Source organism: Aricia agestis, chromosome Z (genome assembly GCF_905147365.1).
Source record: "Aricia agestis chromosome Z, ilAriAges1.1, whole genome shotgun sequence".
Taxonomy (NCBI): Eukaryota; Metazoa; Arthropoda; class Insecta; order Lepidoptera; family Lycaenidae; genus Aricia; species Aricia agestis.
In genome coordinates, this window is record NC_056428.1 from 2,782,504 (window position 1) to 2,802,595 (window position 20,092).

The 20,092-nt window shown below is 37.4% G+C and overlaps 1 protein-coding gene across 1 annotated transcript in view; it reads right to left on the reverse strand.

Moving 5' to 3' along the window:
- Positions 1-6,176: 6,176 nt before the first annotated feature.
- LOC121738528 (TBC1 domain family member 12-like) overlaps positions 6,177-20,092 on the reverse strand; it is a 53,933-nt gene continuing 40,017 nt past the window's right edge. Inside the window, exons 3-7 of the mRNA XM_042130658.1 lie at positions 9,533-9,739; positions 8,702-9,218; positions 7,887-8,015; positions 7,298-7,481; positions 6,177-6,498 (exon numbers count right to left, since the gene is read on the reverse strand). Of these exons, the coding sequence (XP_041986592.1) occupies positions 6,293-6,498; positions 7,298-7,481; positions 7,887-8,015; positions 8,702-9,218; positions 9,533-9,739 (1,243 nt within the window). The 3' untranslated portion in view covers positions 6,177-6,292. The remainder of the gene's footprint in view (positions 6,499-7,297; positions 7,482-7,886; positions 8,016-8,701; positions 9,219-9,532; positions 9,740-20,092) is intronic.

A 20,092-nucleotide genomic window follows, 5' to 3' on the forward strand; every position in this document is an offset into this window, starting at 1 on the left:
CTGACAAGTCATAGACATATTTTCTTTTCGTCCCGGTCGGGACAGGCAAAGGGAGCGTTGCCCATACAGCCATTTCTGAAGGCCGAAGCCAATGGAGAATGTTACCTAATTTTGATTATTAGCAGTCCACATTCTCTGTCAAAAATAAAGAATATTAGTGAAAGAATTACTTGGATACGTTAATTAGTTCGCGATTTATAAGCAAAACAAGTTGTAACTATACGACCCGGCGCCCGGTAACGGTGTGACGTCATAGCACAATTCCGCCGCGCGGGCCCCATACAATAAACGTGATTTTTTGCTCTATCTCAATAACGGCAACAGGTAGGCACTTGAAATGTTCACCAAGGCCTTAATTATGTATATGTGTACTTTAATAATAATATTATAATAAAATAAAAAATTAAGGGTGGCAAAAATCACAATTTTTGGCCTATTTTGCTCTATAACGGTATTGTGTATTCATGAGCAAGTCCGATTAGTAAAAAAATACATATGAATAATCGGCCAAGTGCGAGTCGGACTCGCGCACGAAGAGTTCCGTACCACCACAGTGATTTTTGTATGAGAGGCCCCCATAAAGGCGCAGCAGCTAAATCAAATGACATTCGAAAACCGTATGTTTAGTGTAGTTTTTAAATTTGTTCTTAAAAAAGGAGAAATATGTCGACGCGATTCGCAGCAGTTTTTGCTCAGCGATGATGAATCAGTCAGTCAGTCAGTCAGGACATGTAATTTTATAAGTATAGATTGAAGAATCTATATATATAAAACTCAAAGGTGACTGACTGACTGATTGACATAGTGATCTATCAACGCACAGCCCAAACCACTGGACGGATCGGGCTGACATTTGGCGTGCAGGTAGATGTTATAACGTAGGCATCCGCTAAGAAAGGGTTTTGATAAATTCCAACCCCAAGGAGTTCAAATAGGGGATGAAAGTTTGTATATAATAATATTTCTTAACGCGAGCGAAGCCGCGGGAAAAAGCTCGTGTTACCTAATTTTGATTATTAGCATTCCATATTCTCTGTCAAAAATAAAAAATACCAGTGAAAGAATTACTTCGTTATACGTCAATTAGTTTCCGATATAAATCGGAAAGCAAAACAAGTAGTTGTAACCGTACGACGCGGTCGCCTGTGACTTCACACTACTATATTATTACACTATTATACGTGTACTTTAATATTTAATAACTACTATATGATGACACTATTATATGTGTACTTTAATATTTAATAATAATATTAAAATAAAATAAAAATTTAAGGGGGGCTCCCATACATAAATCACTGTAGCGGTACGGAACTCTTCGTGCGCCAGTCCGACTCGCACTTGGCCGATTATTTATTTGTATTTTTTTACTAATCGGACTCGCTCATGAATACACATACCGTTATTTTTTTTTTATGAAATAAGGGGGCAAACGAGCAAACGGGTCACCCGATAGAAAGCAACTTCCGTCGCCCGCAGCATCAAAAGAGCTGCAGGTGCGTTGCCGGCCTTTTAAGAGGGAACAGGGTAATAGGGGAGGGTAAGGATGGGATGGGAAGGGAATAGTGGAGGATAGGGAAGGGAACAGGGTAGGGGATTGGGCCTCCGGTAAACTCACTCACTCGGCGCAACACAGTGCAAGCGCTGTTTCACGCCGGTTTTCTGTGAGAACGTGGTATTTCTCCGGTCGAGCCGGCCCATTCGTGCCGAAACATGGCTCTCCCACGTCTAAAATAGACGACGTCTAAAATAGAGAATAAGTTTAATTTATATAGCAAAATAGGCCAAAAATTGTGATTTTTGTATGGGAGCCCCCTTAATTTTTTATTTTATTATAATATTATTATTAATTATTAAAGTACACATATAATTATTAAGACCTTGGTCAAAATTTCAAGTGCCTACCTGTTGCCGTTGTTGAGATAGCGCCAAAATTCACGTTTATTGTATGGGGCCCGCGCGGCAGAATTGTGCTATGACGTCACAAGCGGTCGCGGGACTGTTAGCGGGAATCGATATTTTTCGAAACTTTGAATCCCTATAAAATCAAAACTACTAGGTATTTTTGACTGCAACAAAAACTAGTGTATTTGTATACACACAGGCTTTACTGTGACAAAATTTCTAGCAATTTGGCATACCTAGTAACATTCTCCATTCTTTTATAATAATACCATCTGAAATAGAAATTCACAAACACTGACCTCCATTACACAAGTACGCTGGACTGATGATACCCTTTGAAATGACAGCTATTTTTTGTGCCTATTTGAAGCGGAATCAGCTCCTCCATTATTAGGGATAGGAACAAAATTTGACGTAAAAATGACGTTTGAAAGTCGCCATCATGTCGCCATATTGGCGCTGATAGCAGTAGTGGGAGTATTTGGAACTACTAGTGATGTACACTGTCTTTTCTATTATCGATGAAATGTTTCCAGATTCAGATAATGTCGACCATTAGGACAAAAATATTAAATTGAATAATACAAACGCTACATATTTGTATTAAAGATTACAGACTTCCTCTACGTAATTTAGATAGGTGTAATAAATTAACAACGATTTCATACGTAGATAACGTGATGTAGCAGTACCTATCTATAATCCATTTATTTTTACCAGTTAGCACTACGAAAAACTAAAAACAAAACTGAAGATAAGCTTCATAACGAAAACTATGTTGTATTGTATTTTCTAATTTCATTTCTTATATTATCAAAGTAGTGCTACAGTGTATCGTATTAAAGCTGAACAAAGCTGAATAAGTGTTCTGTGTGATTAGACCCTAACTAATCTCATCATATAATATTATTAAGCGGAAGAGTTTGTTTGTTTGAACGTTTTAATCTCAGGAACTGCTGGTCCAATTTGAACAATTATTTCAGTGTTAGACAGCCCATTTTATATATTTTATCACACTGAGACTAATAGGAGCTAAGAAATAGAGGGAAATGTGGAAAAAGCGGGGGAATGTATAACGTGAAGGATTATTTATTTTGATATTTATATATCTGTATATTACATTATCATATTTCATTGATCCAATTTACGCTATATGTGGTTTCAATAGCCAATGGAGAGCGCTAACGCTGACAGGTATTGACGTCAGGGTTACTAGATCTCAGAGAATTCGATATGTCAAAAGACATCGTCATTTTTATTATGGCTTGTTTTTTGTTATTTCAGCAAGATTATCCAAGTATATAATTAGAAAAATAATTACATTACATTAGGTATTTGAAACATATTAACGAACAAGAAATTAAAAACTCTTTTTTATATTAAATAATTGGCAACACCTATTTCTATGACCGTATTGGATCCAATCTCTCAGCAAATGTCAAAAATCTTTGATCAAGGAAGAAATGAATCATATGTCTATATTACATTAACTTTAAATTTGACGTATTATGACGTCGAACTACTGGTAGTTATGTCTATTGTGCCCACGTGGTGCCTATCATAAGGCCTAACTCCTAACTGCACAAACTTTGGCACAAACTAATAGGTAACTAACTAAAGACGTAAGCTAGTCGTCATTAATGTTGAACTCATTACTTAATTAAATATAGAAAATAAAACAACAAAAATATTTTAATATTTATTTATAATGCAATTATTCAAACTTACTTGTAATCGACTAAGAGCTGAGGACCAAATCGGTCACGTGGCTTCAGCTGAATTAAAACTCCGTTAGCTACTTCCCTGAACAACCTTTTCTGGTAATCTGCGTGCTGGCAGGCCGTGGGTGGTGGGTGTAGTGAAAAACATGGAAAAAATGTAGGTTCAGCGAATTTTTTTTCCAAATAGTTGCTCTGTACTTCCTGTGCACCCAATATTTTTTTAAATCGAATCGAAATGTGCAACCAATAATTTTTTTAAATCGATCGGGTGGTGGGAGGGGGTTGCCAGCGTTAACTAAAAGTGGCGAAATTATTATTTTTTTCATGTGGGTTTAGCTGTGTTGGCTTTTTTGGCTATTGAGGCCACATGTGACATGACCGATTTGGCCGCCAGCTCTACTTCGATAATGTAGACAATATTTTACAACTTAAAATATGAGATGGCATTATCCTTGTCTATAATATCAGTCGACGTCACAACTCCATTTTATTATACCGACAAATATTTATGATAATTCATAGAAATATTATATTTATACATCCATAATCCAATTTTAGGACTTTTCAACATAATTATACATTTTCTCAGCGACTAAAGATATTACGTTCTGCTCGGAAATTGACAAATCTTTAATTTTTAACTCGAATTTCGTATTTATTTGAACTTTTTCGATTTAATTTTAAATTTAAAAAATCTGTCATAACAGACCATAGCTACAAAGACAATATCGTAATTTATAATTCATAATATTATTATTTAATTAATTACATGATTGAAATATTTTACATTTTAACAATTTCATTTTTTTCTGGACAAGTCAGAAATTACTACCGTAGATGGCTGGTGTTTCTTGGTGTTTTTTTTTAATATTTTCAATAATTCGTCAAATTTTACCCATCTAAGACAATATTAAGTGCAAAACGTAAATAGTGAGCATTATAAAAATACTAAAATTCTAATTTCGCCGTGGCAAGAAATTACATTCAACTTAAAGCTTTCATACATTTACAATAAAATTAACCAAATAACTTTAGAATCATAATATTTTAAATCAAATATCGTTATAATAGATATCATAGACTACATTAGATATTATTAATTTAAACGAAATCAACTAAACTACATCAAGAATCTTTGAAATATTATTAGTACAGAATTTTTATTTAAAAATGCTATACTAGTAGCAAGCCAAAGTATCTCGATGGACTCGATAAAAGTTATAATATAATATGTACTATAATTTAATGCACTAACGAATTTACTTCGTTTCTTTAACGATTAGGCCGGTCCTACTACTCGTTGTTTTATGCAATGGCACAATATACAAAGGCCAGTGAAAAAAATGTTCTATTCAAGTATAAAAAAAACAATTAGAATAAGTAGGCATAGACCGCGGACTTTAGGATCACTCGGCGGTGTACAACTACCAATTGCATGTCACCATCTGGACAGCGTTAAAATTTAACACTACGTTTTTTGGGATCTTGTTGCATTTAACTATTTAACCTAATAAAATAGTGTAACTAAAGCCAACTTAAAACACTATCGTTATTGCATGTTGACTTGTGTCAGTTTGAGTTACAATTATTGATGATTAAATACCATACTAATCCCTCTGTTTCGTCGTACTTAAGGAACGGCATGATATATTTTGGACAGATGATCATTATTAGTAACAACTCAGTCTAAACCAGTGTACCTCATGGTCTTTTTACACTGAAGTTAACCAGGAACGATTTTCATCTGAGCCTTGTATACAGTAAAGTTTAACAATATTCAAACATTTAAATAACTTAATTAGAATATAATTGACAAATTCAATTTATTTACACAAATACAAATGACATGAGATATACCTATTACAGATAGGTAAAAGATTTTTAGGAAAAGAGATATTCGAATTGAGAAGATTGGCAGAAAAATTACATTTAATAGTATTAAGTATAATATTTATATTTATTTACAATAATTTCCTTTCAAGTATAGGTATTAATACACTTACGGCCGTTCCCAATATTTGATCTATCTCTGGTTTTGCCCTACTAGAGATAGGAATAGCTCAGATTAGACATTAGAGACATATATTTTATGTTAATTGTGAGCTATTCCTATCTCTAGTAGGGCAAAACCAGAGATAGATCAAATATTGGGAACGGCCGTTAGGAGCATTTTCAACTTTAGAACAATTACGTTCTATAATCATAGATGGCGCTAGAGTCGCATTCAATTTTTGATGGTATAAAGAACTATAACTTTATATAAAAGTTTACAGGTACTTTTACGATATTTCCGAAATCAACGACCATTTCAGTCCGTTTCAATTCCACAAAGATTTAAATCGGTAGATAAGTATCTTCCTTGTTTTAAATGTGCTTTAGAACCAATTCCAAAAAAAGCCACTCATATACGAGAAATCTAGCCAGCTCAAATCAACAAGTATCTAACGATTTAAATCTTTCCACCTAACTAATAATAATAAAAATATTAAAACAACGCATAAGCTAATCAATCTTTCGCCATTGTCTGATAAGTAAAAAAATCACTTTAAAGACAAGGACAAAACATGGTACAGCTTATTCATGTGCTAATTTTTATTTCATCGTCGTTGCTATAATTGAATTTTGAAAGGGAGCGCGTGTAGTATCGCTCTTATATCGAGCGTCCATCATAACCTGACCTCCTCGTCCGAACAGTCCACATGGCACGCGGAGACCAGCTCCTCAAATGACATGCCGTCTAACGTCATGCTGACGGTAGATATGCTCTTGAATAGCGCCTCAGGGTCCAAATCTTCTGGGAGTTTGGTGAGGAACTGAGCGGCGGATATGAAGTCCATATCTTTGAGCTCGTCCTGGTAATGGTGGAGGATACCTGAAATAGTAAACATTTTATAATCATCGAAAGTCTACTAGGATAAATGGACACTGTTAAGCTTGTATATCATCCCACAAATAATTAATGACAAATGAGTTATGAATGCAGTCGTGTTCTTTAGATGATTTAGAACAAGGCTGCATTCATAACTCAATAAAAAAATGTTAAATGTGGGTTAACACACAATTGCTAAACAGCGACCAAATGTTTATGAAAATGGCTGAATATGTCACTCAAAACCTCTCATTAAATTTAACTTTTAAACAACGGACACATCTAAAAACAGCATTTAATTTTTAAAAAAGGCTACCAGTCTCTAAATTACAGGGAGATGTAACCAGATCTAAACGCCATCTATAAGTGGTTTGTGGAACTAAAACGAAGTAAAAGTTGAAACTTTCTTTGAGAACTAACATTTCTATCGTTGCGTATAGCAGGACAAAGGTAGGTTGTGGTCGGAGATTTTTTTTCGACATTATATAGTTAATGTGCCTACTCTCGCACTACTCTCCGAATATCACCACCTCAAAATGCCTTGACCGCACCTGAGTACTTTGTATCTCCCCTCTCCTTTCAAAATATATAAATGTAACCAGGCGTGAGCCAGTAGCCAAGACGTTTTCTTCATTGCTTCTTTCTTATAGAATCGCCGTTTAAAATGTATGGAATTGACATTAGACGAGTTCACGAGTCGAATCAACGCTTATGTCAACTCATTACATTTTGATCGGCGATTCTACAAATAAGCGATAAAGAAAAGGTCTTGGCTAAAGGGAGTACTTCACGCGTCACTCACCGAGAGCAGTCCTGAACAGGAAAGTGTCTCCATCCCTGAGGAAGACGTCCCAGACTCGGCAGGTCGCGTCTAGCGGCATGGCCTTAGCGAACGCGGTGTACAGCCACTCCAGTAAATATAGTTCAGGAGCCGGCGCGCTGCCCACCTGCCGCGTTAGTAGACGCTCGTAGGCTGACCAGAGACGCTGTAAATATAAAATGTGATACCAAAGGTTAAAAACATGGTACTATAGACCAGTGTTTTTCATACTGTGGGTCCCGACCCCCAGGGGGATAGCAAAGCTTCTGTAGGGGGGTCGCCAAAGGTTAAAAGGACTATTTTAATAAAAAAAATAAAGATTAAGGATGCAATTTAACAGAAAGAAATCTTCAAAAATACATACTTACAATATAATAAAAAAAGGGAATGGGGTGTCGTGAATTATAATCAGCGGGGTCGCGTCATAAATAAGTTTGAAAAACACTGCCAAAGACAAAACGACGGTATTAAAGATAAAAAGACGGTAGAGAAGTGTTGGAACCATAGCCGACGTGATGGGGAAGACGACAAATATTTTTATTGCATTACTAAATAATGCTATGACAATCACCTGCATGGTAGCTCCGTCTCTAGTAAATGCCGCCTTCAACACGGGTCCGTCGAGCAAGTTCGCGAAACAGACAAACGCCTGAGGCGCGTCCATATTGAGTATTAGCACCGCTGCGATGAATGACATACCCTGAAAACACATAATATTATTATAATTATTATTACTTATAGTAATAATCATTAAAGTGATAGTGCCAGTTCGATTTTCACGTTATGAACCAATGATGACCTTTTTCAATTTTCACCAACTACGTTACATGTTCTTTAGATGAAATCATGGTGGCTATTTCCGAAGATTTTACCAATGTTTGTCAGTCAGTCAAAACGGACATAGTGTATTAGATTCACATAACGGCGAAATAAACATTCTGAAGTAAGTAGAAACCCAAATTGCATGATTCGCCCGATTTATAGTAAACTAGAACTAGATCGACTTTTATAGTAAACTAGCTGTCCCGGTGAACTTCGTGTCACTTTAAAACCTTCCCTAGACTTCTACGAATATTTTAAGACTAAAATTAGCCCAACCCGTTCAGCCGTTTTCGAGTTTTAGCGTTACTAACATAATTGAAAATCCATTTTTATATATTTGACTTTTAAGTATTATCACAAATCTTTTGTATGGGAGTATAGAAAAGTGTTGTTTTTAGACTTTTTCAGGAAATTTAATTTTTTTTTAAAATTTTTCTCTTCGTAAGAACCATCCTCGTACTTCAAGGAATATTTTAAAAAAAGAATTAGCGAAATCGGTCCAACCGTTCTCGAGTTTTGCGCTTAGCAACACATTCAGCGACTCATTTTTATATTATAGATTACCTGCACATATCCAATGTCGGGGCGATAACAAACATACGCCGACAGCAACTCATGTAGCACGTCGAAATACGGCCCACCAGGCTGGAAGATGCACAAGTTGGGGAAAGTCCGGGCAATGTCCAGCTGGATCAACTCCATGGAACACTCGTCATTATACTCTATGAGATTAGGGTTGGATTTCGAACAGCACTTCTTCGGTTCGCTGGCAACTGCCTTCAGGTTTTGCTCGCTGAAATTCCTCGGTATGCTGGAACGCTTTTCCTCAGATCTTGGTTCAGTCTCTCCGTTGAGGGATACTCGGTCTTCCTGGGCTTGGCAACCACAGGTCTGGTTGACTTTTAACCTCTTTCGCCTAAGCTGGGCCTCGTGTAGCTTCAACTTGGCTTTCGCTACAAATTCCTGGTACATGTCTGGCTCGATCCGTAGTTTGTTTTCTATGGCTAGTTGCCACACGCGCCCTCGGATGGATGGAGGCAGACCACTCCACCACAGCTCAAGTGTTCGTTTGGAATTCTTCCTGTAATTTGAAATAGTATGTCTGTGCTTATTATTCCTAATAATTTATATAAGTTGTTGTAATAGATATTTCATTTTTCTTCACTCATTATTTTTCTGTCACACCGAATAAAGGCTTTTATCAAGTTGCCATCGCTTATTGCTTTGACCAAATTTAATACTAGTCTAAATAATATTTCAATATGATTTACCAACAACATCACCAACTGGTAAGCAAGCTAGTCTTAGCTTGTTTGGTTGTTGTTTGGCATTTCCTTTATTTTATTTCTCATGCCTGACAAAACATAAATATATGCCTAGATAGTAGATACTCACGTGTTCTGCCAATCAGGCAGTATATTCTGTGTCCACTCCCGCGCATGTCGTGCTAGGCGCTCCTCCAACCTCAGTGATTCTTGCAGCCTGGCATGTCTGGCGGCCGCTTCTCGCTCCACTCTGCGTCTGGCTGCCTCCACCATGCGCGCATGCTCGGCCTTGTGACGGAGAGCCTCCTCGGTACACTTGGCGGGGAGGTTTGATGGTCTGAAAGAGGAAATTATTAATCAAACGCAGTACGCTTAACATGACCATAAAAAGTGTTCCTTTCTATAAAATAATATTGACGATTTCACAAAGGAAAACTGCTATTTTTTACTGTAACCTATTAATAAGCCTGCTTCTAGAAAAATTAGTAATTGATTCTACGTGGCGATTAATTAGGCTGGTTTTATCGTTAAGCGTTTCGCAGCGCCCGCGCGCCGTTAGAGAGCGCGCGTTCGCGTTCGAAGTTGTAGGCTGGTTTTATAGTTATGCGTTTCGCAGCGCCGTTGGAGCGCGCGCGTTCAAAAACAAACGTATGGACGAACGGCGCTGCTCAAGCGCGCGACTTTAAAACGCTACTACTACCCCCATAGGCTGGTTTTATAGTTATGCGTTTCGCAGCGCCGTTGGAGCGCGCGCGTTCAAAGCTGTTAGGCTGGTTTTACAGTCACGCGTTTCGGCAGCGCCGTCGGAGCGCCGCGCGTTCGAAGATGTATGGGGGTAGTAGTAGCGTTTTAAAGTCGCGCGCTTGAGCAGCGCCGTTCGTCCATACGTTTGTTACAGCTTTGAACGCGCGCGCTCCAACGGCGCTGCGAAACGCATAACTATAAAACCAGCCTTACAAACGTATGGACGGACGGTGCTGCTCAAGCGCGCGACTTTAAAACGCTACTACTACCCCCATACATCTTCGAACGCGCGGCGCTCCAACGGCGCTGCCGAAACGCATAACTATAAAACCAGCCATACATCTTCGAACGCGCGGCGCTCCGACGGCGCTGCCGAAACGCTTAGGCTGGTTTTATAGTTAAGCGTTTCGGCAGCGCCGTTGGAGCGCCGCGCGTTCGAAGATGTATGGGGGTAGTAGTTGCGTTTCTAAGTCGCGCGCTTGAGCAGCGCCGTTCGCCCGTATGTTCGTTACATCTTAGAACGCGCGCGCTCCAACGGCGCTGCCGAAACGCTTAACAATAAAACCAGCCTTAACGATAAAACCAGCCGTAACTAACTGGACGAACGGCGTTGCTCAAGCGCGCGACTTTGAAACGCTACACTACCCTTAAGGCTGGTTTTATAGTAGAGCGTTTCGCAGCGCCGTTGGAGCGCGCGCGTTCGAAGCTGTAAGGCTGGTTTTATAGTAGAGCGTTTCGCAGCGCCGTTGGAGCGCCGCGCGTTCGAATATGTATGGGGGTAGTAGTTGCGTTTTAAAGTCCGCGCGCTTGAGCAGCGCCGTTCGTCCATACGTTTGTTACAGCTTCGAACGCGCGCGCTCCAACGGCGCTGCGAAACGCTCTACTATAAAACCAGCCTAACAAACGTATGGACGAACGGCGCTGCTCAAGCGCGCGGACTTTAAAACGCAACTACTACCCCCATACATATTCGAACGCGCGGCGCTCCAACGGCGCTGCGAAACGCTCTACTATAAAACCAGCCCTACATCTTCGAACGCGCGGCGCTCCAACGGCGCTGCCGAAACGCTTAACGATAAAACCAGCCTTACACAACCAAGGAACATATGGAACAATTCCGAAGACAATAGTGGCACCTTTTATGTAATGTCTCTAACTATGAAAAACCTCACACAAAATCCATAGACCTTAGTCATCAATGTTAGGTCTACTATGATGAGTCGTCATAGTAGACTTAACTAGACGTAGAGAACATTTCCAGTTAAAAGTCCCGTAACGTAACGTGTAATCTGTATAAACTAGAGAAATTAGAAGCTAATCATTTAATCAGCTTTACTTAGTACTGGTACTTATTAGTACTTAGTGTCGTCTTACATCCTACCTTAATACCTAATCTAGTAATTAGCTCAGACGAAGTTTCTATTACATTAGTGCTTGTGTTTTATTTGGATTTCACTAATTAGTGTTCAACTGGCTAAATAACAAAGAGACACTATTTCAAATTAACCATGGCCAGTTTGTAAGGTTTTTTGACAGGAGTTGTTCATTGTTGTTGATTGGTTAATGGTTAATACTATGACGATAGCCAAAAAGTGCTACTGAATTCATAGACTTAACTTCAGAAACCTGGCATTAGACTATCAATTGAATTTTCAATGTTGTACATCTGGAATCCTCTTCCGATATTTCTATGCAGTTATAAAAATAATACTTGATATAGTAATATAATATGTTTTCTAGTTTCCACGACATGTTCCATAACACCTTTTATTATAATAGTATAGTAAAACATAGTGATTGTCATAATAGCGTTCTAAAATAGGCTAACGCATGTTGCTTTTAACCTACATTTTCTGTTGATAACGCTTAACTTTTATGGTCTTTTACGATACACTTGCCAGAGTAAGTTATGTGGGATACGATCATACGAATTACGATCGTAAACACGATGCAGACACTTCCTACACTTCCTTAGAGAGTCAAGACTTAAAAGCTGTTAAGGCGATCACTCACTTGCGAATTGCGACCGATCGTTTCGAGCTAATATTATGCTGGTATGATTCCTTAGAAAGCAAATTTAAGAAACACTCAGAATCCAATTCATACCACTTCATTTACGAATTGCGATGAATCGATCCGTCGAATGAGTGGCCGTCCCAAAAGCAGAGTTAATCTTTCTTGCGAATTGCGACCGATCGTTTCGAGCTAATATTATGCTGGTATGATTTCTTAGAAAGCAAATTTAAGAAACACTCAGAATCCAATTCATACTACTTCATTTGCGAATTGCGATGAATCGATCCGTCGAATGAGTGGCCGCCCGAAAAGTAGAGTTAATCTTTCTTGCGAATTGCGACCGATCGTTTCGAGCTAATATTATGCTGGTATGATTTCTTAGAAAGCAAATTTAAGAAACACTCAGAATCCAATTCATACCACTTCATTTACGAATTGCGATGAATCGATCCGTCGAGTGAGTGGCCGCCCCAAAAGTAGAGTTAATCTTTCTTGCGAATTGCGACCGATCGTTTCGAGCTAATATTATGCTGGTATGATTTCTTAGAAAGCAAGTTTAAGAAACACTCAGAATCCAATTCATACCACTTCATTTGCGAATTGCGATGAATCGATCCTTCGAATGAGTGGCCGCCCGAGAAGTAGAGTTAATCTTTCTTGCGAATTGCGACCGATCGTTTCGAGCTAATATTATGCTGGTATGATTTCTTAGAAAGCAAATTTAATAAACACTCAGAATCCAATTCATACCACTTCATTTGCGAATTGCGTTGAATCGATCCGTCGAATGAGTGGCCGCCCGAAAAGTAGAGTTAATCTTTCTTGCGAATTGCGACCGATCGTTTCGAGCTAATATTATGCTGGTATGATTTCTTAGAAAGCAAGTTTAAGAAACACTCAGAATCCAATTCATACCACTTCATTTGCGAATTGCGATGAATCGATCCGTCGAATGAGTGGCCGCCCGAAAAGTAGAGTTAATCTTTCTTGCGAATTGCGACCGATCGTTTCGAGCTAATATTATGCTGGTATGATTTCTTAGAAAGCAAATTTAAGAAACACTCAGAATCCAATTCATACCACTTCATTTGCGAATTGCGTTGAATCGATCCGTCGAATGAGTGGCCGCCCAAAAAGTAGAGTTCTTTTGAAGCTCTGTTAACACTTTGAATACGTAAAATATTATATTTTGTAATCCGTGCTTTCAGAATTCAGAGCAGCCCGCGTCCGCAACGAAGGAATAATCGGCCAAGTGCGAGTCGGACTCGCGCACGAAGGGCAACCGTTATAGAGCAAAAATAGGCCAAAATTGTATTTTTTGTATGGGAGCCCCCCGTACATTATAATTTTATTTTAATATATTTATGAATTATCAATGTAGACATATAATTAAGGCCTTTTTGAAAATATCAATACCTGTTGCCATTATTGATATCGAGCAAAAAAGGCCCAAAAAATTACATTTGTTGTTTGGGAGCCCCCGTAAATATTAATTTTATTTTGTTTTTAGTATTTGTTGTTACAGCGGCTACAGATATACACTCTGTAAAAACTTCAGAAGTCTAGCTATAGCGGTTCTTGAGATACATCCTGGAGACAGACAGACGGAGAGACAACGAAGTCTTAGTAATTTAGGGTCCCGTTTTTACCCTTTGCATAAGGAACCCTAAAAACGAATAAAACCTATCCTATTCTTTTCCAGGAAATTAAAATCTCCTCCTAGGAAGTCATACTGAGATCGAAGCCACATTTAAAGTATGTAAATCGTTCCCCAGAACCCTATAGACAAGTTTCACATGCGTCACGAGTCAGCGAACATCCACAGGTGGCCATTACACCGCGCTTCCGACAGGAGTAACTAGTATCAAATTATAGTTCACTCCCTTCTTGTTTAGTATTAGCTTGACTACAAAAGACAAATAGGTAATTTCTTTCCACTAGAAAGTAGCCCTACGCGAAACTCAGTTATTTTGTAGAGCTTTAGGAAGTAAAAATAATTTTAAATGAACGCAAAATATAATAAATTAGCGCAAAAAATCTTATTTAAATTCGTAAAGTACTATTTTGTACATATATGTCGCAGCCGACTGGTTTAAATAGCCGTTCAATCAAGCCCTTTGACTGAACAACGCCATTCAATCACACGGCTATACGTCGTTTAGCCGACTTGTTGACTACAACGTTCAACACTACAGCTAGACGACGCTTAGCCTAATTGTGTTAATATGTGATTTGGGAGAATAGGAAAACTTTTTGTATTTTATTGAAAGATTATTCTAGAATTAAGTTTAAGGGGTGACCAAAAGTTTAATGCAATAAGTAAAAATAAAAAAATTCTGAGGCGTGTTTTGTGACACACAGTCACAGTTCTAACCTAACCTACTTTTGGACTTTCAGATTGTGTTTGTTTTTGTTTTGGCCACCCTTTTATTTGACGACGGTCGCCAGCTACTGCCGCAGCACGCTCGCTGCGCTCGCTCGGCTCCCTCTGTGGTGTGGTCTAAGTTCTGTGTTTGTTTTTGTTTTGACGGGGGGCTGTGTGGGCTCCCGAACCCCCCTTCGAGGGGGCTGCGTCCATCAATTTCATAAACCCGTAATTTCTCCTCGAATATTTGTTGAAATTTTGATTCACTCGTATCCACACTCCACAATTTTTGTGTCTTTAATAACACTTGTAACTTTTATTAACTACTTTATTTCCGAAAAACAACCACAAACACCAACAAACTCCTGCTAGTTGACGCCATATTGTAAATAAAACGCACCTAGCGCCGCAACGGTGCGCGCTGAACTACTTCAATTAGACGGCGGCTTTTGAATCAGCTGTAGTGTTGAACGTTTTGAGCGACTAAAATATTCAATATAAAAGCTATACGTGTGATTGAATGGCGTTGTTCAGTCAAAGGGCTAGCTGTTTGACTGAACGGCTATTTAAACCAGTCGGCTGCGACACATACATAGCAAGTATTCTACCCAGACATAAATACCCAAAGTATCATAATAGTTCCAAACTTATCACGCATGAAAAAAAAAATGAAAATCATGGACCCAAAATGATAAAGTTTTTAGTTCCATACTCCACAGTGAAACCCTTAACATAAAAAGTGCACAATCAGTTATTGCGTAAATGTCCATAAGTACGTGACCACAGCAGACGCAGACCAACATAGTATATTATGTAAACCGCAAAACGCGTCACTGATATCTGCAAATTATACATAACTAGCGACCCGCCCCGGCGTCGCACGGGTTTAAAATATATATAGCCACTGAAAAAATGATTAAAATCGATAGCCCATGATCTACTTCTTATCTGTGCCAAATAACATAAAAATTGCTTTAGTAGTTCGCGAGATAAGCCCTTTCAAAAATTTCCCCAATGTTTTCCACATTCTCCTATTTAATTAAACTATTAAAATTGTATACAATTTTTGTTACCAAGGCCAATATAGCCGGTTAAATATTTTATAATAACAGTAATCGTTCCATACAATGATGTTTCGATGTATATATATATATATATATATATATATATATATATATATATATATATATATATATATATATATATATATATATATATATATATATATATATATATATATATATATATATATATATACTCATACCTCTTTACGTCAAACAGTGGAAGTTTTCCATGCTAAATGATTTAGTTACACATTATATAAAATTATTTACAAATAGTTTTAATGTTGCTCATACGATATACTGCAACACAAAAATATAAACACTGATGTATATCAGGTTTAACCAAATAATTAAGTTTAATTAATAATTTAATACATAATGAAATAGTTTATTGTATTTCTACGAAGGCTCTACATTTCAGAGTTCAGACGATAAGGAAAATAAACAGTAAGGTTGGGTTGCACCAGAGGCGTGGTTAAAGTTGTGGTTATAGTTAAGGCTAATTTAACTTTAACCTTAACTTTGACCACAGAATTTGACAGAAGACGTTGCTGGTCCGACAAGGCTTTATAAGAACGTGGGCGGGGGCGCTGCTGGTAAAGGAGATCTGTCAAAAATGGCGGTTTTGTATGATGACAGCGTTAGTTCCTTTTTCGCCACGTGCATTTAAAGCCTTATCGAGCTCTATGGTTATGGTTAAATATGGCGCCTTGATGGCGTCCATTTTTAACTTTAACCAAAGAATTGAGATTTTGCATTGTAGTTAAAAAGTTATAGTTAAAGTTACAACTTTATAGTTAAAGTAAGTTGGTGCAACCCACCCTAAATAAAGTAATCATATTTAACTTTAGTCCGATAGCAAAATATGATACCCGTTTTAAACAATTATAGTACTACCGCAAGTATAATAAATAACACCTTATTTATTATTACTGCAATCGCACCAGCGGTTTAGATGCCACTGCTACAATTACATAGCCGCAATTGACCATATTATTAAGTCATCAGTCATCACTCACTCATCATAAAATACTACAATTGCAATGCAATGCAATATGCATAGACTGCTAAATAATTTTTTATCGCTTTTTCAGAAAAACAAAGTTTTAAGTAACTCATTACTCACAGTCATATCTAGTTTTAAATCGTTGCAAGATATTTGCATTCGAATTATTATCGGAAACCCCCCAATTAAAGTTGATAAGATTTGTAAACAATCATCACAGATAAACAAAGAGTAGATTTGTATTGCCAGGTGATTACTGATTACGATTAGTAATTACAGATAATTTTCAAGTAGTACTTCGTTCCTCGTCACGTTAGTCCATCATGATTCATGGGTAACATTGATTGTCACCATGATTGAAGACGCGAGTGGAAGAGCAAGATAATTAACATTTTGTAACATACGGACATTTACTCATTTTTAGGGTTCCGTACCCAAAGGGTAAAAACGGATTCCTATTACTAAGACTTCGTTGTCTGTCCGTCTGTTCGTCTGCCGGTCTGTCTGTCTGTCTGTCTGTTTGTCTGTCTGCAGGCCGTTACTCAGGAACGGTAATAGCTAGAGAGTTGAAATTTTCACAGATTATGTTACATAACAGGGGGGGGCATAACGTGATTTTTTTTTTGCCTTTTTTGTTCTATATCAATAATGACAACAGGTAGGTACTTGATTTTTCTCACAGTCCTTAGTTATACGTGTACTTTAATATTTAAAAATAATATTAAAATAAAATAAAAAAAATAGGGGGGCTCCCATACAAAAAACACAATAATTATTGTTGTCTTGCAACTATACATAATCGACGTCGACCATGGGCAATAAAAGATGAATATATTCTACAAGTTCGTGGCCAACAATCAAGGGCCAACGTTGGAAAGGCGTATTACATTGGGCAGATTTGATGGAAAAGGATTAGGAGCTCCTCAGCTTAAATAGAAGACTTTGTAGAAGCTTACCAAAACACATTTAGATAAAAAGAACCGACAACAGTCTAACTTAACTATACTTACAAGAAACTTGCAATATTAGAACAGGGTTATGAAAATAATAGTGATAGAGAAATTAGAGACTAACAAGTAAGTATTAATAAATTCCACATTGTTGTTTTATTGCTGACCAAAGATATAACTTGTTTACTTCAAGAGGTTAAGAAACCCTGAGGTACATATTGCAGTTTACACGCAATTCGATAATTGATATTATTGTTACAATATGCTAAAACGATTACTGAGTACTGCAATAACACGCACTTCATGTAACCTTTTATATCAATAGTTCTGACTTCTGATGTAATAACATCATGAAACTGTTAATAAAAAATAAATAAATAAAAATAAAATGTTTATTTCAGGATTTTCAGGCTTCAACCAATAAAAATGTTAGTAAATGTGTTAGTAACAATCCATGACTAAGCCCCAATTTCGCCAACGACTGTTAAAGTTAACGCTCGAATTAGTACCACATTGCCTCTTTCGTTTTTCTTATGAATGAAAGAGAAGACATGACATTTTAACAAGCTGTTAACACTAACAGACGTTGGTGAAATTGGGGCTTAAGTAATAATATGTTTATTTTAGGCCCAGTGCTACCTCCACCCAGTGCCGTCAGTCCATCAGTCACCATCAGTCAAATAAAATTCATGATTCATGACGGAATTGACTGTCGCTTGCATGAGCGTGTAATGGATGCCATATAAGGCAGTTGACGGACCTACGTCATTTGGATGGGAAGACATGGTGACGTACAATGTTGCTACATCGCGACGTGCATTTTTACGTTACGTTGACGTAAATTTTCACGGCACGTCAACGTACCGTGCCAACTGCCACGTTACCGGCTTACCGCACCGTTCCACGTTGACGACGTCGTGAAGTGGAGATGTGGACAGACCGTATGTCAATTCAATGCTAACCGTAATCTGTCGGATGGGTTTGAGTTTTGGCATACCACGACCCGCGGGGCTAAAATGGTCGCTTTGAAGAATCATGATATTATGAATCATAATATGATTAATTTTTCTAAAATCGCAAAATTCAACTCTGCTTGCAATTCATTTCTGTATTTTTGTACTGATTTGACATTTGTCATTTTGACAGTTTTGACAATTCATTTGCTGAATTGATTGAGAGGAATTGCTAAATGTGACCATTTTAGCCCCGCAGATTACATAGGTCCCCCATCTGCCTATGAAAAAACTTCTCTGATGAGTGATGACTGATAATACAAATTCTGCGAACGGGAAACTTTTTATGATTTACAACATCTAGAAGCTACCTACTTTATCATAATATTACAAGAAATAATTTAGTAGCAAAGTACTGCAGGTCATCTAATAACGCGAATAGAATATGCATGAAGTATTAGCAACACGCCACGTTATTACAAACAGGGCTAAGGTTACGTATCTAAGTTACAGACGGACAAACACATGTTACAACAGTTGTTATGTATTCCGTAAATAATAAGAGGAAAATCTACCCGTGTGCCATACGGCTAAACTAGTGATCTTTTGTTGCAATACAACCTTAACGCAACGTATTCCATAGCGGTATTTTAGAGTCATGTATATCTTAAAGGGGCGACTAACCCAAAGTTTTCAATTTTATAATTCATTTATATACCTACTTGAAAATAAGCCCCGAATTGTTTCATTTTCTAAAATTAGATACTACATTATATTTCCAAGAATTCGATCTGAGCAGAAACACGATATCTTAAAATTTTCTCGATAGGAAAAAATCACAAAGATACGTCTAATTTTTACGAATTTTTCATTTATTGCCATAACCGTGCATTAATATTTTAACACATTGTATAAAATTCTATAATTGAGAAATCGACCTAGCGGATTTTGAAAATGTTGTATATTTATGGAGTTATTATTATTGAGAAAAAACTAATTTGGCAATGAATCCGCGTCGTCCTTTTTCACCTGCATAGCTAGCACAAGCACGTAGACAAACGAAAGAAACTAAATTTTGACAGTTTTACCGGAAAAACATTGGAGTAAAAGTTTCTTTCCTATCTCGATATCTTTCGCTTTTGAAAATCTATAAGTCAAGCATGACGATCCGCTTTTGACATTTAGTTTCTTGATTCTGTTTTTATTTTTATTATGGCACTTGGCTATAAAACCATGGCCAGTGTCGAGTAAATGGCGGCAAATTCAAAAAATCGATGTATAGCAACCCTGTCTATAGTCGGAATAATAGTTTTGATCTACAAACTACGAATAATAAAGTTCCTTAGTTTTTATTATTCGTATTTCGTAGATCAAAACTATAATTCTGGCTATAGACAAGGTTGCTACACGTCGATTTTTTTAATTTGCCGCCATTTACTCGACACTGGCCATGGTTTTATAGCCGAGGTGCCATAATTAAAAAAAAAAGAACCAAGAAACTAAATGTCAAAAAAAATAATTGCCGTTGCTTTAATGGTTGCTATGGAAAGAGTTTCTTGTCTTTGTCCACTGAAACTCAAGTCGATGGGTGG